This window comes from Fusarium odoratissimum (assembly GCF_000260195.1).
Source record: "Fusarium odoratissimum NRRL 54006 unplaced genomic scaffold supercont1.3, whole genome shotgun sequence".
NCBI classification, from domain to species: Eukaryota; Fungi; Ascomycota; class Sordariomycetes; order Hypocreales; family Nectriaceae; genus Fusarium; species Fusarium odoratissimum.
In genome coordinates this window covers 1,855,104-1,878,049 of record NW_022158689.1, presented here as the reverse complement: position 1 = coordinate 1,878,049, position 22,946 = coordinate 1,855,104, and the positions used below count along the sequence as shown (strand labels likewise).

The window sequence follows — 22,946 nt, the reverse complement described above, 5'->3', positions numbered from 1 at the left end:
AATCGATTGTTTGTTTGTTTGTTTGTTTGTTTGTTTGCTCGTTTATAATGGATCTGTCATGGTCTTAAGAACAGGCCGCACAACGGGTATATCCTCGATGCGTATCTTGGTCGCACTGGCGGCCTACAGAACGGCCGCCAGCTCGAAGCTTCTCTGAACCCCACCTGCTCTTAATCTGCCTTATTTTCCTTCTATTCCCAAGTGATGGGATATACCCTTGTTCCTTGTCGGGAGACTTAGCATGGGTCGCAAAAGCACCTGTGAGAGATCATCTCAGCAAGCCTCAGGCTTCGTTCGAACGATGGGTTACATGGGGGTGAACGATGAAGAACATATTGTTGACCCGTTTTCATTCTGCATTTCGGTCCGCGTTGTGACGAGATGCAAAGACGTGAATGAAGCATCCATGTATATATGCACTCCACTGGGCCAACTCTTGGGCCAAAGGAACAGGACGTATGCAGAGATAGACAGATATAGTCATTGCCAGAAAGCGGCATCTGAGAGGGCCATGGGAAGCATTGGCAGTTCTTGTTCCCCCAATATTGTGCTTCTCTTATTCTCTTTCGGACCACTGCATCTTCACTGCGCTGCCCTGCGAATTCAGTACGAAGGAACCATTTGAACTTAAGGAATCCTTTCAATGCTGCTCGCCCACTGTCGGCACCCCCCTCCCATCACCCAGGGGTGATGGGCCACTAGAAAGACTTAGACTTAAAAGCGGCGTGGTCTCTAGCTTCTGGCGACCCAGCACCCTGGTCCAAGCGGAACTAGAGAGCCCCATAAACTGGGCTTGTAAGCGCCGGGCAATGGCCTTCGAATGTGTTATTGGCTAAGGCGGGAGAGCCCATCACCCACCATGGAGGGCGAGTTGACATGATTGGATCCGTGCTAAGCGCCCAGGGCTGTGGGTCGACGATTTCGATTTGTATTTGTGAGGGTTGGGGTTCTTAATGGATTGAGGACATAGCGACATGCAGAAGCGTTGTTTCTTGTCTATCCTGTATGGCCCGTAATAGTAATGCCTGCGCTATATGTTGTGTCGTGTTGTCTTGCTTCAGGTGCGCCTGTGTCTGCATCTCCCCTCTCGCTCTCGTTTCTACTCTTGTCGATTTGTTTCGCGCATACTACCCAGCTACTGCGAGGGATACAATGCGCTAGCAGACCAGTTGGCGTGTTTCCAATGGCCCCCAGTGGTATTGTCACCAGGGACGTGACGACGTGAATCTTTGGTCCGCACCAACCTGTGACAATATGTTGAACCTCACTGCCCGTGAACTTAAGCTTAGGCTCTTGACACCTCACCCAAACTCAAGCTCATTCCATCACCTCTCGTCATCCAGATGATCAAGGTCCTGGGACACTATCACTCAATTACCATGGCACAAGTCCAACAGGTGAAAAAGAACACCGATCTACCACGCGTAATCTCCAGTTTACCGGAAGCCCAGCTCCTCATGGCATCGTGTCCAGCAAGCAGAGGATGCTTCCGAGAGGCTACAGAACCTAGATTAAGAGCCCTCATAGCCTATTGACTCGCCCAACCCACCGAATGCGCCAGTGACGAGATGCGCATGTGGTGATGTGACAACCCTGCGCATCACACCGTCTCGTCTGCAGCCCTGTCATTGGCTACCATGCACGTGAGATGCCCAGCTCACGCCTCCCGCCTATCTGAAACCAAGGAGGGATCCTCAGCCCTGAGTCTGAGATTAGAAACGAGTTTGAGACCGCTGTGACCCGGCTGCTGGGTGGAACAAGGCCCTAGATCATGTTTCGAATGCTTTGCCAATTGCTAATTTTGGCTCAAAAGTCAGATTGTCGGATCTCACTCCTTGCTAGAACCTCTCTTCTTCACACCCATGGAGATAATTATAGTCTTCCCAGAACGAGAAGATCGCCGCCCCATGGTTTGGCTGGGTTGAATGCAGTGTGAAATTGCAGGGCAGTTGTGAACTTGAGATGCATCTTCTAGCTTGATGGAAACCAAAATGCCCTGTCCCCGTCTTGCCTTGAAACGTGATTCAATAGCACGAAGTTCATTCTGGTCTTGAACATGGGATCAATCCACTTCCCTCACTTCCTTCGCTATGGCGTTGCAGAGCGCAACCTTTACTCCTGCTCCAGTAAGCACATGGATCCATAGCCGTTGAGTATCACTCAGCCGGTCGTTGGCGCTCTTGACTTCCGAGAACATAACCTCTCCCTTTGGCCTTCCAGGCACCTTTTTTGAATCTTCTGGTAGATTATTAGTGCGCCACAGAATTAGATCCGGGATACCGCCGCCTCGTTGTCTGTACTCTTGAGCCATCACCTTGCATACTGCTGCAAGAGCGCTTCCCTCGAAGCACCCAGCAAGCTCTACGAGGTCGTCAATCTCGAAATCCCAGTTAAGGCCCACCACACTTGTTCTCCTCTCATGTTCTGATTCCCAGACTTTGCGAATGAGTCGTGGAGCCTCTCCATTGGCAATCTCGACCAGTCTGTGATTGATTTCTGATGCTCGGGACGGGTAGAAAGCATCAGTGTGAAGATCCAGCGGACATGTTTGATATGCTGTCTGAAACACATTTGGAATATAGATAAAGAGAATATCGTAAAAGAGGTACGCGAAAAGAGTGCGAATAATTCCACCCTCAGCGTGATACCCCTTCCAACCCTCTGATCGATATTGACTGAGACACATTGCTTCAACGCTACACTCCTCTTGGGTGTCTAGCTCATCGAGCCATATAGTTTTGGTTGAAACTTGGCGACCGCCCTTCGCAATGATATCCTTCTTGAGTTGAATTCCTTTAATGGTGTGTTCGATAGGTTTTTGCAGATCAACATGGCCAAAATCGTGTTGTAAGCGACGTGGTATACGTAGTTTCTTTTCTAGCTTGACAAGGCGTTTTTGCAGGTCATAGTGAAATATCAGATGGCAGTCCGGGTCTTGTAGGCCAGCCTCGCAAGTAGCAACTGCGATTTTCTTCCAATGTTTCTTCTGCTGTTCGGGGTCTGTGAATTTGGGATTCGGGTCCAAAGCTGGCATATAATGCTCCTCCAGAAGAGCCTTTCGTTGGTACCAACTACCTCGTCTTGCAGGATGGAACAGCCGTTGATCGAGAAGCTCGGTGAGCAGCTCATGCTCTCTGAGATGTTGTTTGAGCTTTCCAAAAACTGGTGCTGCTTTATGGACAATTCTTGTATACGAATGGCCTGGCGTGAAACGTCTCAAGTAAGCACCCTCTCCCATTTCATAGACTGTGTGCTCCTTGTGCTGCTCTTCTTCAACTAATATCTTCCATCGCGGGTAAACTTTCTCAAAGATGTTGACCATCAGTCTGAGGCCCTCATCTCCGGGTGGGCTACTGAACTCCCATGCATCGACTTCGGCCTCCATGCGGATGGCAGTTTCATACTCTAGTAGGTGCAGGCGCGACATAAATATAGTCGAAGTTCGGCACACAATGTATTCAGGAAAATGACGTCTTGCAATTTTAGCAAGAATAATTGTTGTAAGTGATTTCTCTGTCCACTCCGTCGATCGATAGAACACAAGATGCACCCGTTCAAAAAGCTTGAAGGCTGGTGGCGACAATCGAATGCAAGGTCCAAGTACTGCGAGAATTTTTGTAAGGAAATGCTGCTCTCGATTCGAATCTTCTCGCCGAAGCTTCGCGGTGTCCTTTCCCTTGGCTTTTGCATCCAAGTTTTCCTGGTCTTCGGAAACAGAACCACGGCTGTTGTGTCTGCTGAGGCCCACCGACATCAATCCAGACTGTTGCTTGCTCATCTTTACTAGTGAACGAATGAGTTCTGATTTATTGCGCCCTTGGACCTTCGCTTCCTTAGCAAGCTCTTTCAACTCGTCTAGGCTCAGCAGCGACGCAGCCTCTTCTACAGAATCAAAATGATCTTCTGACCTATCGGCAAAGCTGAACGTCTCATCCAGTCTCGACTCTTCAAGTTCAAGATCATGAACTGGGCTCTGTATTGGGGTGGCTGTGCTCGCTGGCAGAACACGAGACGATTGCAGGGTAGTTATCGCCGCCTCAAGGTCCGAAATGTCGTTGTGATATCCAAGACGGCTATGGCGATGCCACGATGCAGTTTTCCTCAGAAAGAGCCTGACGTAGCTTTAAAGTGTGAGCGAGTATCAGATTTGTGGTAATGCGTAGAGGGCATACAGATATTGAGCCTCGTAGTTCAGCTCTCTCCATTGTTTGAAAACCTCGGTCTCTTTCCCATCAAATAAATGTGATTCTTCTTCTAGGACAGTATCAAGCGCAAGATTGAAGGCATCCACATAAATAGAGCTTCGTCCCTTGACCCAAAGTGGCTGAGTTGTTTCTGTGGTGTCATCCTCGACATGCGCCGAGGCCTGTGATGACTTCATCGTCTCATACTGCTCGACTGCTTCTTGGCCTTCAGCAGCGGGCGGCAACGCGCTCTCAATACCTGTAATTCGAGGGTGTTCCTCAGTTTGGTATTTTGTTTTAGCTGCTTCATTGTCAGGAAAATCCTCCCTCGGTGAGATATCCTGGGGGTGATCGGGGCATAGGCCACCCTCAGAGTCTGGTGATCCCTGCCGTTTGGCTCGCTTGGAAGGCCTCTCCTTTTCTGGTGAGTCACCGCGAACTTGCTCTCGAAGCTGGCTCGGCGGCTTGGAAAGCCTCGTCACGAACGCATCCATAATTCAACTTGAGCCATGTCAGATGAAATTAGAGCGGCAAGGGTAGAAGTTGAAAACACTGTTAACGAATGGATGTCTAACGATGTGGACGCGATGACAAAGACAAGGTAGGCACGCTAGCTGAACACGAAAGCACATGACCTCGCGGGGTGTCTACATTATCGGTTCTTATCTTGATCCGAAAATCAGCCGGCGCGACAGGATCACCTTTGTCCACTCTAGCAGCTTCGATAAGTGCCTGTCAACAGTGCCATTCTGTTAAATACCTTACCTTACATCGCCTGATCTCATCGACAATGGCCGACGAAACCCCCAGAACAGACCCAGCAGCAGAGACACCGCAAGTTGTAGCACCAGCTGAATCTGCTGTCAATGGACATAACTCAGACGGTCCGCAGAAGGATGTGACAATGTCTGATGCGCCAGTCGATCACCCTGCAGTATGTTCTCTCTGCTCTATATGTTCCTGGAGAGGTTTTTTTTGTCCAGATTCCGCTCATTACGCGGACTCGCCTCTCTTCGATAATCAACCTCTTGTATCAGGCGCCATTTGGAGGACAGACTATTAACCTCTTGACAGTCATCTCCTGCTCCAGCTACTCATGCGCCTAGCCCCGTACCTGCACGAACAGGAACTCCGGCGCAAGGTTCCAGAGCTGCTTCTGCGCATCCGGATTCTGGTCTTAGCCTACCAGCCGAAGCTCCCCCTCATGGCGATTCAACACGGCGATATCTCAACACAAAAGTTACCGGAGTATTGTTAGAGGGCGTGAAGCAACTGGCGAAAGACAAGTAGTTATCACCTTTATTGTGTTTTGTGAATGGCGACTAACAGCATCACAGGCCGAGTGATCCTCTCCGGGTACTAGGAGAGTATCTCATTCAGAAGTCAAAGGAACTGGAAGGTACTGGCTAGATCCACGATATCACAAAATTTCCCACGGTAGCACGCAATTGGCATGGTAGCGGAAGGCATAGATGGCGTTCAGGTTCAATAAGTTTATCGTCACTGGGTTGAGAATGCCCCATTGCATACGCGTACTTTCAGCGGTCGAAGAGCTTTCTATTTGAGCGGTCGACGTCGCTGTTGATCCTCCCAGAGGGGGCAGAAAGCATCATGGCTCTAAATGCAATTTTTTCCATGTTTGTCCCCTAACTCCGTGACCCGGGAAACCATCACCACCAACTCAATGCTGCCATTCTTCGTCATGTGTTCGCTTAAGCGACGATGGTGCTGGCAGTAGCGGACTCGTACTTCCAGGTGGGAGGGAGAACACCGACGGTCTTGTAGTAACGAGCCAGGCGGTGAATTCGGGACTCAATAAGAATGAGGCGGAACTTGGAGTCCTTGTCCTTGCGGTTACGCTCAAGGTGCTTTCGGACGGCGACAGCCTTTTAATTTGTTAGCCTGGAATTGTGCAATGGGGAAAAATTTGACATGACTGGCGTACCTTCTTGATAAGCATGTACAGATCCTCGGGGAGCTCGGGAGCGAGGCCTGTTAAGATCTCTCTGTCAGTCTCAACCGTACAGAGGCATTAAGGAGATGGTGTTTCTCCGTTGTAGATGTATTTGTTTCCATCGCCACATCCTTTATTCGTTTAGGGAACCGTACCGCTGGACTTGAGAATTCGGAGAATTCGGTTACCTGCGATTATTTGTTAGTTGCTTTGACCTTTATTTTCCATGCGCGCAATCCTTACCGGTGACAAGCTTGACCTGGGCAATACCATGGCTGTCGCGAAGGACAACACCAATCTGAGAGGGAGTGGCACCCTTACGGGCGAGCTTGGCGATCTGCTCAACAACCTGCTCAGGGGTGGTCTTCAACCACGCAGGAGCGGAGCGAGAGTAGGGGAGAGCGGAGGCAGAAATGCCCTTTCCCTTGCTGTGAAGTCGGCCCATCTTGTCGGTTTGGCGTGGTGATGCTGGATGATCAGTGTTGGAGTCGTGGAGTTGCAAAATGATCTTTTGAGAGAATTACCTTTTGTGCGCACTAACCTTTTTGCTCACGTGATACAGGCTGTCACGTGAGAAGATCTAGCGCCTTTTCTTTGTTAGAGTGCCGGGTTGGCTTAGATACCCGGTGGGTTAATCCCATTTATCCCACCTGATAAATGGGAGTAACCCACTGAGTAGATAAAATGCACTAAGTAAGGTGCCTTACAGATGCTATCTCCAGATCTTACCTACTGTAAGTGTTGCCAGAGGAAGGTGCAAAGTGGAGGAGATGCCATCTAAGGAAAACTGTATGCCATGTAAGAGGGAAGGTACAATGCGATGGGCACGAATATCCTCTGAAGCTATCTCGCTCTGATTTTCTTCTCTTCTTTTTTTCCCCTTAGCCATCCTTGACACGAGAAACGGTAAGTTATATTTCGCCTTCGCTCTCTCTCCCCCTTTGCCATAATGCATATCCTATGTAGCTGCAAGTGCAGTATCAACAGAATCCTGGCTTCCACTGAATGAGCCTTGACTTCCAGTGGCAGCTTGTGTGATCCACTTTTATTAGGGTAGCGAAATGCGAATCGACTGGACCGATAAGCCACGATGCAGATGCTAGATAAGAGGTCACGTGCATGGTCCAAGCTTAGCGCTAATGTCGCGTCTCTTTTACTTTTCTTGCTGTCGCGATTCGAGTTTTTCTTTCTTGATATTCTGCATGAAGCAGAGCTCTTTGAGCTCTGCGCCACTACTTTCAATCATATGGTAAGTTAAAGTGCTCCTCATACCGTCTCAGTCGACCTCGACATGATGATAAATCACTTTTTACTTATTTCTGGTACCTCTTATGTTAGAGCCCTCGGGCTCAATGAATGAACAGGACTTCTGATCTGGTCATTTTATTTGCAATTCGACTCGTTTTCACTGTTGGGCTTGACACTAACCGAGTACAGATTCTTTAGGCTACTTGTTCCTACTTGAAGTTGCGTTAGATAGATATCTTGCAAATAGTCAGTACCTTCAATGTATGCTCCTCTTGATTCCACCGCTGTGTATCAATCCATCAACATGTGCCTGGCCTCGTAGTAGTGAACCTTGCATTCTCGTAACACGAATCCACATCAACACGATGTAACACTTGACTTGCACTTAGTGCCTGCTCATACATGCGAAGGTCGGTAGTATTGAATTCGATGATACCAAATGCTTTGCCATGCCCTGTGTTTTACATTTTCAATTGATTCCCTACCCGTACACCGATAGAAGACTCCTGCCCCCTCAACCCATATACCCAAGGTAGCAAACATATTTTCTCCTTGGTCGCCTTGGATGGAAACGATATTACCTCTTACCACGCTCCAACGTCGAAGTTCTCCTACATGTCGGGTTAGTCGCTATGAACCAAAACCTAGGAGTCTAAGCTTACCTCTGGGAAATATGTTGTCACGACAGTTCTGTCAGCAAACTTGCGTCCTGCAAGAGCTTGCAGAGCCTTTGCTGTATCTTCGGCTTTCTCGTACTTGACAAAGATCTTGCCTACACCAGCAGATTGTCGACTGCCACCAGTGGGTCGAGGAACCTTGACATCGATGATTTTACCAAACTTGGAGCATTCTTCCTTAACGTCTTCGCAAATTTCTGACAGGCTTTGTCAGTAGGAGTTCATTACAATGGCCAAGATCACGCACCTTCGTAGTCGTCGTTGTCCAAGAGCTCTTCAGCAGTCACCATGTTTAGAAGCTGAAGCACTCGACTGCTCTCAACCTCATTGGCAGTCTGAGAAGCAAGACCACTGATAGCGGTGATACCCACGTCGAAGTTGGCGACTTGTGTAGGACCGATACTGGCCTTGCTAACCTTGAGCTTCTTGCCTCCAATTTCCATCCCGTTGAGTGTGTCAAGTGCAGTTGGATTGGAGGCGGCGGGGTCTTGGTACTCGGCAAATGCGATACCCTGGGAATGTTAGAGAGAAAATCTTATTTTCGCACAATAGGTTGGTGAACTCACTCTGGACTCTTCTGTCCCTCTGTCCTTGACAAGAACAAAAGCCTTGGGTTTGCCAAAGCTAGCCAGCAGCTCAATAATCTGCTCTTCTGTCAAGAAGGTAGGGATATTGGTAATGCTGAGCTTGTTGACAGTGTCCGGAACGATGTTCGAGACGACCTCGGAATCATAGGAGACTTCCTCAGTTACTGCAGGCACGACGTAGTCACGGGGCCGGCGAATTTCAAGGCCACGGTGACCTCCATCCGTACCATTCGATGCATCGCTGGCTTCCATAGATATTCCATCCATTGCCAAAGCAACTGTTGCCTCGGGGGCGTCTTTGAACTCGATGACGGCAAATGACCGATCGTTGGAGAACTGGCACAGGACGCAAGGATCTGTGGTGTCGATGACATTCAACCCATTCAGCTGGAGGTTGAAGAAAGACATGAGGGCCTCTTCGCTTGTGCCTGAGGGGATTCTTGAAACCAAAAGTCGCTTTGACTGGCGAGAGTTATTGGCTTTCAGTCCAGCGCTCGTGACTTGCCCACCAGGCTGGTTCATAAACGCCTGTAGTTTGCTCGGGTCCATTGGCTGTTGCCGAGGAGCGCCAGGAAGAGGGAACATGCCCGACAGCTTGGCTTGCTCAGCTGTAACATTCTCGTAGCCTGGAGGCTTGATATCCCACTGAGTCAGGCGACGCTTGCGGTCGAGGACAGGCACGATGTTGGTCAGATCTGGAGTTGGCTCTCGCTTCTTAGGTGGTGGGCTCGCGCTACGGCGCTCCTGCTGTGCTGGAAATCTGTCCTCGCGTCGATCTCTTCCACCGCGACGACGGTCTTCGTAGGGGTCTCGGTCTCGCCTGTTAGGCCGCTCATCGTCGTCGCGTCTGGCATCTCGACGGGATGATCCTCGATCGCGATCCCACTCACGGTCGCCACCTCGTCTTTCGCGGCCCGAGTATCTGTCTTCGCGCTCACGGTCGCGGTGGTTTCGGCTGGACGAGTAGGCATCGACATCGCCTTCACCTCGTCGATGGCTTCGGTGCTCGGGTGAGCGAGATCGTCTGCGGTCGCGGTCACGGTGTCGGTCTCGACGATCGTCTCTATCACCTCTTTCACCTCTTTCACCTCTAGGCTAAGCGAAGTCAGCTTGAATCACATTCGAGAGGATGAAATGGATTACTTACAGGATAATCTCGTCCCCTGCGCCCATCTGTGTGGTAAGGATTTAGCGACGCGACGCGATTAAGTATCACATTGCAGTAGGACTTACCTCGGGAAGAATAGCTGTCACCGTTCATACTTTTAGCAGCGACAAGCGACTCCAGAGCTTGGATGTATTCTCTGAAATTGATGAGTGCGAATGGTTGGAAGGCGGATTCGTTGATTCAAGCCGCAACGAGGTTCTAATTTCAAAGAGCTGGCAGGCATCGCGCGAGGCTGGAGCTTTTTTTGCCAGGAGGCGCTAACGTTAGTAAAGTTTGGGCCTAGCGCCACGTTTTAGGACTTGGCCTCTCAGTTAGGCTTGGGCAGCTTGCGAAAAACTCCAGCAGCAAACAGAGTCGAGAACAAAGAAATTCCATAAACTGAACTCACGATATATATTATTTGTACTTAAAAGCCGCCATGATTGATCCCAAACATGCCCATGGGTAAAATCTCTAAAATTAAGAATTATTGTATTAGCCACATGACAGAAGGCTGTTCTTAAGCTTTTAAATGTTGGATTTTGGCTTATGTTCGTAGTCAGGTAGGCTGTCAAGTTCCAGGGGCTATAGCGTTCATAATAGCACATTACATCATCAGCCTTGAGTCGCCACGGACATCAACAATAGGCAGTGTTGGCTTCAAGCTACCAATTCGTTCTCTTGACGCATCTTTCTTGTTAATGCCTCTTACAACAACAGTAGTCGGGTTGAATCCTTTTCTCAATGTCTGTCGTGGGGAAGACGGATTGGCATAAATTGCCTGTTACTCTCGGGGAGCTTTGTATCAACACCACCTTAAGATGTGGGCAGTCTTTTAGATGGCAAAAGATTAACCATGAATGGTGAGTTACTGTTCAAACCGCAACCTGTCGACTATGCTAACACTTTCAGGACCTGCACTTTGCATGGTCGACTTCTTCACTTGAAGCAGGACTCAACTCATCTGCACTATCGGGTCACCTTTCCAGCACCCAAACCTTTGACGCCAGCACCCAACGACACAGAGGCTCTCCTAAGGCACTATTTCAACCTGGATACTAGTCTCGAACCGCTTTACAAACAATGGTCAGATGCTGATGCCAACTTCAAAAAGAGGGCTCCCCAGTTTAAAGGGGTTCGAATTCTCAGTCAAGATGCCTGGGAGACATTGATATGTTTTATCTGTAGCAGCAACAACAATATTACGCGGATATCACAAATGGTGAGTGTATATCGTTTGCGAAGGTTTGACTCATAATTGATCGGGTATCCAAGGTGTACAAGCTGTGTCAGAATTACGGTCCCCTCATTGCATACATGGGAGACGAGCCATTCCATGACTTCCCATCGCCTCAAGACCTTACAGGAGATGATGTTGAATCGCATCTTCGAGAATTAGGCTTCGGATACCGGGCAAAGTACATTGCTGAAACAGCACGGATGGTTGCCAACGAGAAGCCTGAAACCTGGTTGGAAAGCCTTCGAAATCCTGACCAACCAGGCTTCAACACAACGCCTGTACCGAAGGAGAAGCATGCAAGTTACAAGGAGGCACTTGCGCAACTACTCACTTTGAAAGGGGTTGGTCCCAAAGTTGCCGACTGCGTATGCCTCATGGGCCTCGGCTGGGGAGAGGCAGTTCCTGTTGACACTCATGTTTGGCAAATCGCTCAGCGAGACTACAAGTTTGGAAAATCAAAGGCCAAGACATTAAACAAGGCCACTTACGAGGCTGTGGGGGACCACTTCCGAAGCCTCTGGGGGCCGTTTGCCGGCTGGGCTCACTCGGTTCTCTTTACCGCCGATTTGAGAGAGTTTGCAGCTCAGGCTGCAAAAGAAGAGGACGAGCCTACTGTGATCAAACTGACGGCGTATGGTTCCACAGAACATACGAGATCAAAAACGAGGAAGACTATCACGATTACCGATAGTGACACAGTGGTAAAGGAAGAAACACCGGTCATTGAACCCACAGATGAGCAAGGGTTGGAGGAGGTCAAACAGATGAGAAGGTCAAAACGGGTGCGCACTTCATAAGAGCGCCTTTCAACGTCTAGTTGGGGTGAGTAAAATAAGTAAATCTAATGGCTGCTATGTCGAAGTGAGGCAATCGATAAATATTGAATACTTGGTCGATAAGGGTTGTGGTGAGTGCGAGTCTCATGATGATAAGACTTAAGCCTATAGACTCACCACAAGAAGATATTTACATTTTTCCTGAATCTGAGGACCTCTGGCACTATGCCATGGCTACGTTATGTATTTCCTGGACTTGACGGACAGACAGTTATGATGTGGACTGATGTATGATACCATTCGATTCGCCGTTTCTCGACATGCTACCTCAGATAGATGTAAGTTCAAGGGACGGTACTTGCCATGATATTTCAATCCTAAAGCTCCTTTCACTCCAAGTTCACTATTCGTCATGTGTAATACTTATTACCAATGTCTGATGTGGTTACCAGAGGTCAAAGCAGTATTGACAATTTGCCTCTTCCAGTAAGCGGGCACATGCATGAATCTAAGCAAGCGGCTAAAACTCGGGTGGAGAAGATCGCCCCCCAACCTAGGAAAGCTTCGTCAAGGAGTGTAATTTTGCGATCACCCATCTTCTATTTTCAACTCTCCATGCGCAACGATAACGCTCCGAGCGCCCCTTGTCCTCTCGAACCGGGATGAAGCTGCGAATGTCATAATCGAAAATGTCTGACGCGGATTTCGAGACCATCAAGAAGCTCCAGCAGGAGCGAAATGCTGCCTCTGCTGGTAACAAGGGTTCGCGAACCTTTGATACAGCAAATCAGCGAGTCGACGATACTAAGCAGAAGTTGACCGACAGCGCCGACAGTACCCTCTACGATCGTGATGGAGCTGATAGGTTTTCCGGGTATCACACCTCGCTACCGATGGGTGACGACGATGAAGAGATGGGCGATGGTGACAATACGCGACGGCTAATTGGCCAGTATACCGCATCGCGAGAGATGATTGATGAGTTCGCTCGTGGAGGTGGCGTGGAGGAAGATGATATCCTTGCTGGGAAAGGCGAGAAGAGTGGTCGAATCGTCGATCGTGAGACAGATTATCAAAAGCGCCGATTCAATCGCGCCGTCACTCCCACACGCGCCGATCCCTTTGCCGCGAACCGCCAGGCTGGCGCTTCCGAGAATGGCACCAGTTATCGCGAGATTATGGAGGCTCGCGAACTAGAAAGGGAGGAGCAGCGCGTTTTGCAAGCTATCAAAGAGAAGCAGGAGGGCAAGACTGGTGATGACAGCGATGCACAGCCCATGCTAACAGATGCTAATGCCGAAGCTGAAGCTACCGAGGCTTCTTCGACTGCTCGGAAGCGCAAGAAGCGATGGGATGTGTCGTCGGCACCCGCCGAGGATGATACGGCTGAGGCCGGCGAAGCAGCGAAACCCAAGCGTTCGCGATGGGACCAAGCTCCTGCACCTGGAGCAGAGGTTTCTAAGAAGCGTTCGCGATGGGATCAGGCCCCTTCTGCTACGCCCATGGGCAACGCAGGGCTAGCTACTCCTGCGCACCCATCATCCGCACCCACTTTGCCAACAACTTTTGGTACCGACATTGGTCGAAACATGCCTCTCAGCGACGAAGAACTCGACCTCCTCCTACCTGGCGAAAGCGATGGTTACAAGATCCTTGAGCCTCCTCCTGGCTACGAACCTGTCCGCGCTCCAGCACACAAGCTTATGGCCACCCCTGCTCCCCAATCAGGCTTCATGATGCAAGATCCTGAACAAGTACGCTTCAGTGGAAAGCCAATGCCTGCTGAGATTCCCGGAGTAGGCGACCTACAGTTCTTCAAAGCCGAAGACATGGCATATTTCGGAAAGCTCACCGATGGCTCTGATGAGAATGCTCTAACGGTTGAAGAGCTGAAAGAGAGGAAGATCATGAGGCTTCTGTTGAAGATCAAGAACGGTACTCCCCCCATGAGGAAGACTGCTCTTCGCCAGATTACCGACAATGCCAGGCAATTCGGAGCTGGTCCCCTGTTTGACCAAATCCTGCCCCTACTCATGGAGAAGACGTTGGAGGACCAAGAGCGCCATTTGCTGGTGAAAGTTATTGACCGAATTCTCTACAAGCTCGATGACCTTGTGCGGCCCTACGTCCACAAGATCCTGGTTGTTATCGAGCCATTGCTCATCGACCAAGACTACTACGCCAGAGTGGAGGGACGAGAAATCATCTCTAACCTGAGCAAGGCTGCTGGTCTTGCTACCATGATCAGCACCATGCGACCTGATATCGATCACGTCGATGAATACGTCCGGAACACAACAGCACGAGCCTTTGCGGTGGTAGCGTCAGCCCTTGGCATCCCTGCTTTGCTACCCTTCCTCCGGGCTGTCTGCAGAAGCAAGAAGTCATGGCAAGCCCGCCACACAGGTGTGAAGATTGTTCAGCAAATCCCTATTCTGATGGGCTGTGCCGTGCTTCCTCACCTCAAGGGTCTTGTTGAGTGTATTGGGCCTAACCTCAACGACGAACAGACAAAGGTCAGGACAGTCACCAGTCTGGCCATTGCCGCATTGGCTGAGGCCTCTAACCCTTATGGTATCGAGAGTTTCGATGACATCCTTAACCCTCTATGGACGGGCGCCCGCAAGCAGCGAGGCAAAGGTCTTGCAGGTTTCCTCAAGGCTGTTGGATACATCATTCCCCTGATGGACGAGGAGTATGCCAACTACTATACCAGCCAAATCATGGAGATCCTGCTTCGCGAATTCTCCTCACCCGACGAAGAAATGAAGAAGGTGGTTCTCAAGGTTGTCTCTCAGTGTGCTGGGACGGATGGTGTCACTGCAGGATACCTCAAGGAACACGTTTTGGACGAGTTTTTTAAGAGCTTCTGGGTACGAAGAATGGCCTTGGATAAGCGAAACTATCGACAAGTGGTGGAAACAACTGTCGACATCGGCCAAAAGGTTGGAGTCAGCGAAATCGTGGAGAGGATCGTCAACAACCTCAAGGACGAGAGCGAACCATACCGAAAAATGACTGTCGAAACGGTGGAGAAGATCGTTGCAAGCTTGGGCGCAGCAGATATTGGCGAGCGCCTAGAAGAGCGACTTGTTGACGGTATCCTTCACGCGTTCCAGGAGCAGAGCGTCGAAGACATTATTATGCTTAACGGCTTTGGCTCTGTTGTCAATGCTTTGGGAACCCGCTGCAAGCCCTACATCCCTCAAATCGTCAGTACTATTCTATGGCGACTCAACAACAAATCGGCGACGGTTCGACAACAGGCAGCAGATCTGATCTCCCGAATTGCTATGGTTATGAAGCAGTGTGGCGAGGATGCCCTCATGGGTAAGCTGGGTGTTGTGCTCTACGAGTATCTGGGCGAAGAATACCCCGAAGTTCTCGGATCTATCTTGGGTGCTTTGCGGTCTATTGTCACAGTTGTTGGTATTGCGCAGATGCAACCACCCATCAAGGAGCTGCTCCCACGACTGACCCCTATTCTGCGAAACCGTCACGAAAAGGTTCAGGAGAATACGATTGACCTTGTCGGCCGTATTGCGGATCGGGGACCTGAGAGCGTCAATGCCCGAGAATGGATGCGAATCTGCTTTGAGCTGCTGGATATGCTCAAGGCTCACAAGAAGGGCATTCGACGAGCTGCGAACAATACGTTTGGTTTCATTGCCAAAGCTATTGGTCCTCAGGATGTGTTGGCAACTCTGTTGAACAACCTTCGAGTGCAGGAGCGCCAGTCCCGTGTTAACACGGCTGTTGCCATTGGTATCGTGGCCGAAACTTGTGCTCCCTTTACAGTTCTTCCTGCTCTCATGAACGAATATCGTGTCCCAGAGCTCAACGTGCAGAATGGTGTGCTCAAGTCACTTTCCTTCCTTTTCGAGTATATTGGCGAGATGGCAAAGGACTACGTTTACGCAGTGACTCCCTTATTGGAAGACGCTCTCATCGACCGTGATCAGGTCCACCGTCAAACAGCGGCTTCCGTCGTCAAGCATATTGCTTTGGGCGTGGTTGGTCTTGGATGCGAGGATGCTATGGTGCACCTCCTCAACCTTCTGTACCCGAATCTATTTGAGACTAGCCCACATGTCATCGATCGTATCGTGGAGGCCATTGAGGCCATTCGAATGGCAGTTGGGCCAGGCCTGGTGCTCAACTACGTCTGGGCGGGCCTGTTCCATCCGGCAAGAAAGGTCAGAACCCCATACTGGCGCTTGTACAACGATGCATACGTTCAGGGGGCTGACGCGATGGTGCCATATTATCCAAATCTTGATGAAGACAAGATGGATAGACCGGAGCTGGCGATTGTGCTGTAAGAGTTTGTATAGACAGGGACGATTGGCTTCACGAGGATGCTTCCATTGGTGATAGCAGGGGTTTATTCCAAGGACTTTTCTTTTCTTGCGTTAGGTATGGATTTGGGGAGGTTAGTAATTTGGAATGCTGTACGTTGAAAGGGGGTCATTGCATGCGTCAGGGCGTTCTGATAGATAATAAAAACGGCTTCAATGTTTCGAATGTCTGGTTGCACTACACCGAGTGCTAATCTCCTGTCTCACAACCATGTGAACGATGTCGACTTGCTTTCCAACCCCTTTTACCTAACAATGATCTGAGTGTTGACCGCTTGCTGGGTCAATGAACGGATGATTTGCCAAGACTGGTGTAGCACTCATTTCAATTCTCATCTCACCTCACCTCACAGCGGAGCCGCCGACTTCGCATGTTCGCTACAGCTACAGGGATGAAGCAGAGTTTTGGGGTCCTTCAACCGAGCTGGTGGTTTCACCTCATTAAGAAGAGCGACGATCATCCGAAGGCAGCAGTTTAGCTAGACATTAGCTTGGCGGTGATTTATTGACTGTCCTCTCACCAAAGGATTCTCCGTAAGTCAGCAGCCGAAAGTAACATTGGCGAATTGAGCATGTTACCTTTCAGGTCGCCATGAATCTCAGCCGGACGCTTGGGCCTGAAAGATCTTCAAAGCCATGGAAGGCTGGTTTGGATTGGCTATCCATACCCACGACTTTGTCTGTACCTACACCGCACGTGTGATGACTTCTCAGAGCAGATAGAGTAGGATGTATCATCGAACTAATAGGCCATCATGCACGGATGGAACCATTTGCACTTCTTCGGTAGTCAACGCCCGGACCCGCGGCTCATCCACATTTCAAGAGGAACTTTTGAGCAAGACTCCGGCAGATGCAGATTTCATCCATAGGGATCTCCCCATGTTCCTGTCGTCTTCGCCTTGAGTCAGGGGAGAGGGGAAGGAGAACGGGCCCATGCCGCCCAACCTTTGGATCGTGTCACGGAGTTGTTACCTCGACATTTTCTTGGTTCTGAATACAAGCCAAAGGTGGTTGGGCATTGAGTCGACAATACCAGCAAGGGACGCGCGCAAGTTCGATGGGGAGGGGGAGGCACGGTGTGATCGACACTCACTAAGTATCTTCTTGTGCCTCTGAGTGGCTATATGCGGAGGGGGAAATCTGGCTGAAGCCCACGTATGTCTCTCTTTTTCCATACAGAGTAAAGGCGTGTCTATCATCTTTGTTATTGCACGTGGGCATTTGTTGGATCTTCTGGTGGAGACACCTGGTGTGTGTGCTTCAGTACAAGGCTCAAGATGGAATTCTTATCATGATGTTTTGTTGTGCTTCATGTGCCGTGCTCCCCGTGTTAGCATTGTCTTTACCGTGCACCAGGGTGCATGGCTGTGTATGTAAGGCTTGTAAAAGACGTCAGAAGTGACAAGATGCAAATGTAGCTTATTTGTGATATGGGTTTTGTCTCAAGCTCTTGGTTCTCGCGCTTGGGAGCTGTTGTCCAAAAGATGGAACGGGAGCCATCCACAGACCAACTTATTCACCTCCACTGGCAGGCCGGCTGGCATCATGCACGATGTTATCGTTGCTGATATCTGCCAAGGTCATCGAAGTGGTCTTGCAGCCTTTGGAAGCCAGCCACCGGTCCTCAGACACTTGCCAAGGGTCATCGAGATGTAAGAACACTTCTGTCCACGATGATTTCATAGCATCCATAATTGAAGCTATCTCATGTAAACCAAACCAACCCACATCTTAGCTGCTGTGAGGAAGAGGGTTTTGAGAATATTAGGTCAAATTCAGGCCTTGTGTCGCCCTAGCACTATGTAGGAGGACAGAACAAGCCGTAGTGTAGGTCTCAAGACCAGCTGAACTATGTTGGAAGGCTGTCCCTCACCTACAATCGAGCTTAGACGCCGTTAACTTTTTTGCTTTGAGGCTTGCTTCTGTTGAGATATTGGCTGTGATCCTGCACCTTAATCCGCGCTTATAACTCTCAAGTGATTGTGATGTGCGGCCGTAACGGTTGCTTATTTGATGATCAGATCAAAGGCGTGCAGATCTCCCCGAGAAGGCTGAGGTTTGGACATGCCAAGGCGCAGAATAAACGGATTTGGCACAATATCTTACCTTTTGACAATTTCTCGCTGCGCGATTGTCAAAGCAAAAGCAGAACTGGATTCACACGTCACATCGGTTGGATGCTGGGACGGGAGAGCAACCAACTGAAGGCCCTAAACCCCGCCCAATTGCTTATCCTTGAAGAAGAGCAGCATGTGTGGAGATGAATCTGCTAAGAGACAAGGAAATAAAAGCCGACGACAAATGAGCGTTACTGATAGAGGCCGGGATAGTCAAAGTGAATCGAGATGAGGAGAAGGATGGTGGGTGGTGATTAATTTAGTCAGCGAGGAAGAGCTAGAGGAGGGTCAGGTGACGGAGGGTATCAGAAGGGAGTTGGAGATGAACACCCAAACACAGAGGAAAGCGGGGTGGGACAGAGAGGATCTTCCAGGGGTTATTAGAGGCTCACAAATTCTTCTCACACATGTAGAGATTTTGATTGATTAGAATGATTGCTAGAATGAAAGGAGGTGTATAGTCAATTGAGTACCTGAATATCTGATATGGTGATTGGAAGAACATGCCATCTTCTCTGTTCGAGTCGTAAGCATAAACTAGGTAAGTGAAAAAGAGGATGGCATTCTCAGCAATGCCATCAGGGGAATGGGAAGGAGACTGAATTGCGGTGCGCTGGATTGAGAATAGTCTATATCTTAGAGGACGTCAGAATCCACCGCCAGAAGAGCCGAGTGGTAGAAATGGCAGCGCAAGGACACCATCTCAAATGCAAGCCACGGAAGAAGTCAATGCCGAAAAAAGTAAAGCTTGGCCCCCGTGGAAGCCAAGGAGCAGTCTTAGCAGGTAGAGGATTAAGTTGCAGTTATCTGAGGTACTAGAACAGTTGCCTGGCATGTACGAGGGAAGCTAGGAGGTAGGGAAGAACTGGCAGACTTTCTTTTGTTTCGTTTCGTGTCTCACTCAACCTTGTTGCTCCTTGTGTCTCTCGCGAGGCTTGCTAGCTTGAAAAGCCGAGAGACCTAGCGCTCTAAGGTATCGTTAGCGTTTGGAGGGAATGCGGGTATGTAGACATCCGTCGATAGAGCGGTTGGTGTTGTTTCCACTTTGGGTGACCAAGGCTGAGACATTGTATACAGTATCACAGTGTGCATGGTAGAACAAGCCTGGGTTTTCTCCCCTTTCGATTCGTGAGTGTTCCTGGAGTGACAAAACGAGGATGAAGTGTCTGGCCATTGACAGATGGGCTGGCTGGCATGGTTTCCAGGAGGGGGAGCTTGGTTGTATGTAGTTGACTTGAGTTAGCATCCCCATGGGCCTCGTTTTAGTCGTGTGCCCAATTACACGACGACAGCACTGTACTGACTACTCATGACAAGGCTGTGAGAGTGTGGTGATGGGTGGTTCACGCTACATTGAGCACACACTATACTGTGGCACTGCCGGACCCAGTCCGACAGGTGACCACGGAAGTGATAATGTAATGGCATCACAGAGTGGTATATACCAAAGAGTAATGTTGGTTGCGGATGCGTGATGACAACAGTGATACGAAAAAGAGACTCTTAGCTAGGATTGTGGTAAATTGCCTGTGTAACTTATCCCTATCAGATGAGGCCAGCATCATTCAGCAATCAATAAGCTCACCAAGTGGGACATGATGGGTTAAGAGGCTGCCTAGTGGTGATGTTTGTTCCTGGACAAAGAACCACATCCGGCTTCTGATATTCTCTGCCCTCTGCCCTCTGCCCTCTGCTCTGGCAGACTGGTTACTGTACCCTAGCTCAAAGCGTAGCGTAGCCTGACTAGCCCGGCTTCAGCCAAACCCACCCATGTCCCGGCATCAATCAGAGACTAAACGCAAATAAATTAAACCCGTCAGCCACCCCTGTCATGTATCTTGGACAAGTCCTCTACACTCACGCCCCAGGGACGCCCCCACCTTCACTCTCCCCACATGCAAAAGTCAAAAGGGAAGAAAGTGGGTACAGAGCGCTTGTCCCTGTTCGGCCATCTGCGGCAGCGAATGAACAAGCTCATCGATGACGTTTAGCGGGTGGAGCTCGGCCGGGTCTTCGCAGCAACGGAGCCGGGGACCCTTACCGCAGCCTCTGACGTCACGGCCCCCATTACATTTCAACGTTTTTTTTTTCTCCCCTACATAGGCAGTTTCTATGTATGATGAGAGCTGAGAGCTAAACACTGCCGCGGCCAAAACAAACTTTCAATGCTTAGCACAACATAGTAGCAGTCAGAATTGTGGGCTTAGACGAATCGTAAAGACGGATGTGAACTGCTAAATGCCTAACTACTTCATTCAGTGTTACTGTACGTAAGGAGTAGCTACAACTGTCTCTGGGTCCAAAACTTAACTCAATCCCAACAGCCAGAAAAGAAATTATACTATACCTACCGCCCTACTTGCGCAGGACGATATCAGATGGTTCAATATGGTATAGCTCCATATTCCGTAAGACAATTAGGCATTTATTTCATCATGCAGAAGCAAGCCCAACCCAACCATTGATTGCCCCTCACACGTAGATGCAAGATAGGAACAAGCAGACAAGGAGAGGGGAAAACAAGTTTCGCGTCTAAGTCGCTCAATCCATCTCTCCACGCCCCATTAATTTTCCCACAGTGGCCGGCCGACCCTCTCTTTTCTCAGCTGTGTCTGTATACATGCCCAACTCCGTACAACATAACTGTTTGATTGATTTGATTTGGTTACATGCTAGCTTATCCTACTCCACGTCACAAACCAGGAAACACACCGAGAAGAAATGTCACCACCCCTGCTATTGCTATTGCTATTGCTACCTATTGCCATTGCTGCCGCTTCTGACTTTTCCCTGACTCTCTCCAATCCACAACCCCAAGCTGAATTGGTACTAGCCCCCTAATAAGAAGGACCCTGAAGATCCCATCATCGGCGCTTCTTTACGCAGAGGCCAGAGTCCGTGGCAGAATCTCAAACGCGGACGACGAGTCTAATTTCTCCGTCGACGTCATTGCTCGACCCACGACCGCCGTCATTATCGGTGTTTTGGAATCCTTCTAATCAATCTGAGGTCCCTTTTCCTTCCTTTTACGAATGGTGCATAATGAGTAGAGCATGTGTGGCATCGTGAACATGAAAGTACTGTACGACGACGACATTACGCACCTCGTGTGAGGCAAAAGCTGGGATCGAAAGGAGGCGATGGATAAGCAGTCATTTTGCCAACGGCTTCAGGGTTGAGTTATGGTGCTAAAATGGGGCGATTAAGCGACTTTGACGGTACTCTAATTCTCCAAGTATACCAAACTCTGTGCCTATTCTAAGTTGAGGAACGCGACACCAAGAATTCGCCCCAAGGGTACTGACCGCGGTCATGTACTCTCTCAACCTGTCCAACCCCAAAGGTCGTTTGCACCGCCTCGGAGCGCCGTTGTGAACTGTCTCACAAATCGGCCAGTCCCATCCCATGCCGTGAAGGTGAATCCGTCATTACGGCGCCGGATCTCTTGGGTTCCGCGACCCGGGCGCTCACATCTCAGCCGTGAGAGACGTCATATGTCATATCACCAAAGCCGTGACATGGCACAGCAGCTATTACGGTACAGTACATACCCCTATAGCACGAGAACCCCTTCGTCTATTTCGGCTGCCAGCCTCCACTGTCGCAGCGAACATTGCAGTTGAACGATACATACAGTACATACTTTGGCCATGTCGCGCGCGTCCTTTTTGCCACAGAGGGTAAATTGCCCAGCGTGGAGGCTGGACATGGATGAGTGAGTTGATGGATATTATCGAACTGATCGAGTAATCCGAACGAGCGTATCGCAAGTGGAGGAAGAGTCTCCCACATGCATCGTCTGTAACAGGGCGCCTCGGTCGGCTATTAGCAATTCCATTACATTACATATCAATCTCGGCCATGTGTAGTAATTGTCGAGCTGTTGGCACCACAGAATATAATACTGTACTTATACGTGCCATCAGCGACCGACCGTCTTCAATTGCAATGCAACTTCTTTTGGTGACATGACATGAGCTGAAACCGATATCTCTCTCCCGCTGTCCAGCATCCCAGTTTGTGGCTTGCAATCAGATCGATTTTCAACCTAACAAACAGGGTGTAACGCGTTTAACGAATGGGGAGCCGGCTGGGAAAGACAGGGATTTAGTGAAATATTGGGGGGGGGGGCCATTGGGGAATGAGAATGAGAGAATTGAGATGGGAATGCGGAAATCTGAGCACGAAAAAGAAAGAAAAAAGGGAATTATAGACCCTAACAAATGGAAGATGGGCAATTCCCTTGTTGACTCCACTGAATCCCATGAGCAGTAAGCTAAGTCTGCTAAGAGATGATACAGTCTTTTAACTGACTGACTGACTGACTGGTGATAGATCGAAAAACGGATATAGAACCAATTTCTAATCAATCGATTACAACTTTACATGTACAATGTCGTATCTAGAGCCATTCATTTCATGTTCATCTCTAGTGAAAACCTTCTAGTTGACTTCTAACAAACCTTCTTGAGCAGCATCAGTGCAACACCCAATAACACCATCCAGGACATCTCGCAAGCTAAGCTGAATACATGCTAAGGCCATCATCTCATCCACTCACCCACGGATGTCAAAACCGAGGCTCAACCCTTTGGACCATATCCTCCGGGGGGTCTCCTACTTTCCCCCTGCGTCCCCTTGCTCAAACTCCGAAA

At 49.5% G+C, this 22,946-nt stretch overlaps 7 protein-coding genes across 7 annotated transcripts; 3 read left to right on the top strand and 4 right to left on the bottom strand.

The window, feature by feature from the left end:
• Positions 1-15: 15 nt before the first annotated feature.
• FOIG_03044 (uncharacterized protein) lies at positions 16-4,789 on the bottom strand. Its single transcript, XM_031200675.1, has 2 exons — positions 4,173-4,789; positions 16-4,121 (listed from the first exon to the last, which is right to left on the bottom strand). Exons 1-2 carry the CDS (start codon positions 4,676-4,678, stop codon positions 2,063-2,065), a joined length of 2,565 nt encoding a protein of 854 aa, XP_031070443.1. The 5' UTR covers positions 4,679-4,789; the 3' UTR covers positions 16-2,062.
• FOIG_03043 (uncharacterized protein) lies at positions 4,681-6,258 on the top strand. The gene is made up of 3 exons (XM_031200674.1): positions 4,681-5,118; positions 5,259-5,470; positions 5,522-6,258. The coding sequence occupies exons 1-3, from the start codon at positions 4,975-4,977 to the stop codon at positions 5,592-5,594; spliced, it is 429 nt and encodes a 142-aa protein (XP_031070442.1). The 5' UTR covers positions 4,681-4,974; the 3' UTR covers positions 5,595-6,258.
• On the bottom strand, positions 5,569-6,651 carry FOIG_03042 (40S ribosomal protein S13). The gene is made up of 4 exons (XM_031200673.1): positions 6,382-6,651; positions 6,294-6,326; positions 6,130-6,176; positions 5,569-6,070 (listed from the first exon to the last, which is right to left on the bottom strand). The coding sequence occupies exons 1-4, from the start codon at positions 6,581-6,583 to the stop codon at positions 5,897-5,899; spliced, it is 456 nt and encodes a 151-aa protein (XP_031070441.1). The 5' UTR covers positions 6,584-6,651; the 3' UTR covers positions 5,569-5,896.
• Positions 6,652-7,343: 692 nt separating this feature from the next.
• FOIG_03041 (uncharacterized protein) lies at positions 7,344-10,047 on the bottom strand. Its single transcript, XM_031200672.1, has 6 exons — positions 9,884-10,047; positions 9,798-9,823; positions 8,630-9,745; positions 8,311-8,575; positions 8,049-8,260; positions 7,344-7,997 (listed from the first exon to the last, which is right to left on the bottom strand). The coding sequence occupies exons 1-6, from the start codon at positions 9,909-9,911 to the stop codon at positions 7,971-7,973; spliced, it is 1,674 nt and encodes a 557-aa protein (XP_031070440.1). The 5' UTR covers positions 9,912-10,047; the 3' UTR covers positions 7,344-7,970.
• Positions 10,048-10,407: 360 nt separating this feature from the next.
• Positions 10,408-12,143, top strand: FOIG_03040 (N-glycosylase/DNA lyase). The gene is made up of 3 exons (XM_031200671.1): positions 10,408-10,660; positions 10,710-11,019; positions 11,073-12,143. The coding sequence occupies exons 1-3, from the start codon at positions 10,542-10,544 to the stop codon at positions 11,832-11,834; spliced, it is 1,191 nt and encodes a 396-aa protein (XP_031070439.1). The 5' UTR covers positions 10,408-10,541; the 3' UTR covers positions 11,835-12,143.
• Positions 12,144-12,199: 56 nt separating this feature from the next.
• Positions 12,200-16,471, top strand: FOIG_03039 (uncharacterized protein). The gene is made up of 2 exons (XM_031200670.1): positions 12,200-12,299; positions 12,351-16,471. The coding sequence occupies exon 2, from the start codon at positions 12,503-12,505 to the stop codon at positions 16,133-16,135; it is 3,633 nt and encodes a 1,210-aa protein (XP_031070438.1). The 5' UTR covers positions 12,200-12,299; positions 12,351-12,502; the 3' UTR covers positions 16,136-16,471.
• Positions 16,472-17,686: 1,215 nt separating this feature from the next.
• Positions 17,687-17,866, bottom strand: FOIG_03038 (uncharacterized protein; the record flags this gene model as incomplete). Its single annotated transcript, XM_031200669.1, has 1 exon — positions 17,687-17,866. The coding sequence occupies one exon, from the start codon at positions 17,864-17,866 to the stop codon at positions 17,687-17,689; it is 180 nt and encodes a 59-aa protein (XP_031070437.1).
• Between the last annotated feature and the right edge of the window lie 5,080 nt (positions 17,867-22,946).

Coding starts and splice junctions, on each gene's coding strand:
- FOIG_03041 (XM_031200672.1), bottom strand. CDS start 9,911: ATGAACGGTGACAGCTATTCTTCCCGAG. Junction 8,576..8,629: donor GAGGGACAGAAGAGTCCAGA/GTGAGTTCACCA, acceptor TAACATTCCCAG/GGTATCGCATTTGCCGAGTA. Junction 8,261..8,310: donor GGACAACGACGACTACGAAG/GTGCGTGATCTT, acceptor AAAGCCTGTCAG/AAATTTGCGAAGACGTTAAG.
- FOIG_03040 (XM_031200671.1), top strand. CDS start 10,542: ATGTCTGTCGTGGGGAAGACGGATTGGCATAAATTGCCTGTTACTCTC. Junction 10,661..10,709: donor CAAAAGATTAACCATGAATG/GTGAGTTACTGT, acceptor TAACACTTTCAG/GACCTGCACTTTGCATGGTC. Junction 11,020..11,072: donor TTACGCGGATATCACAAATG/GTGAGTGTATAT, acceptor CGGGTATCCAAG/GTGTACAAGCTGTGTCAGAA.
- FOIG_03039 (XM_031200670.1), top strand. CDS start 12,503: ATGTCTGACGCGGATTTCGAGACCATCAAGAAGCTCCAGCAGGAGCGA.
- FOIG_03042 (XM_031200673.1), bottom strand. CDS start 6,583: ATGGGCCGACTTCACAGCAAGGGAAAGGGCATTTCTGCCTCCGCTCTC. Junction 6,327..6,381: donor CCAGGTCAAGCTTGTCACCG/GTAAGGATTGCG, acceptor AAATAATCGCAG/GTAACCGAATTCTCCGAATT. Junction 6,177..6,293: donor CCGAATTCTCAAGTCCAGCG/GTACGGTTCCCT, acceptor AGATCTTAACAG/GCCTCGCTCCCGAGCTCCCC.
- FOIG_03044 (XM_031200675.1), bottom strand. CDS start 4,678: ATGGATGCGTTCGTGACGAGGCTTTCCAAGCCGCCGAGCCAGCTTCGA. Junction 4,122..4,172: donor AACTACGAGGCTCAATATCT/GTATGCCCTCTA, acceptor CACACTTTAAAG/CTACGTCAGGCTCTTTCTGA.
- FOIG_03043 (XM_031200674.1), top strand. CDS start 4,975: ATGGCCGACGAAACCCCCAGAACAGACCCAGCAGCAGAGACACCGCAA. Junction 5,119..5,258: donor CGCCAGTCGATCACCCTGCA/GTATGTTCTCTC, acceptor ACCTCTTGACAG/TCATCTCCTGCTCCAGCTAC. Junction 5,471..5,521: donor AAGCAACTGGCGAAAGACAA/GTAGTTATCACC, acceptor ACAGCATCACAG/GCCGAGTGATCCTCTCCGGG.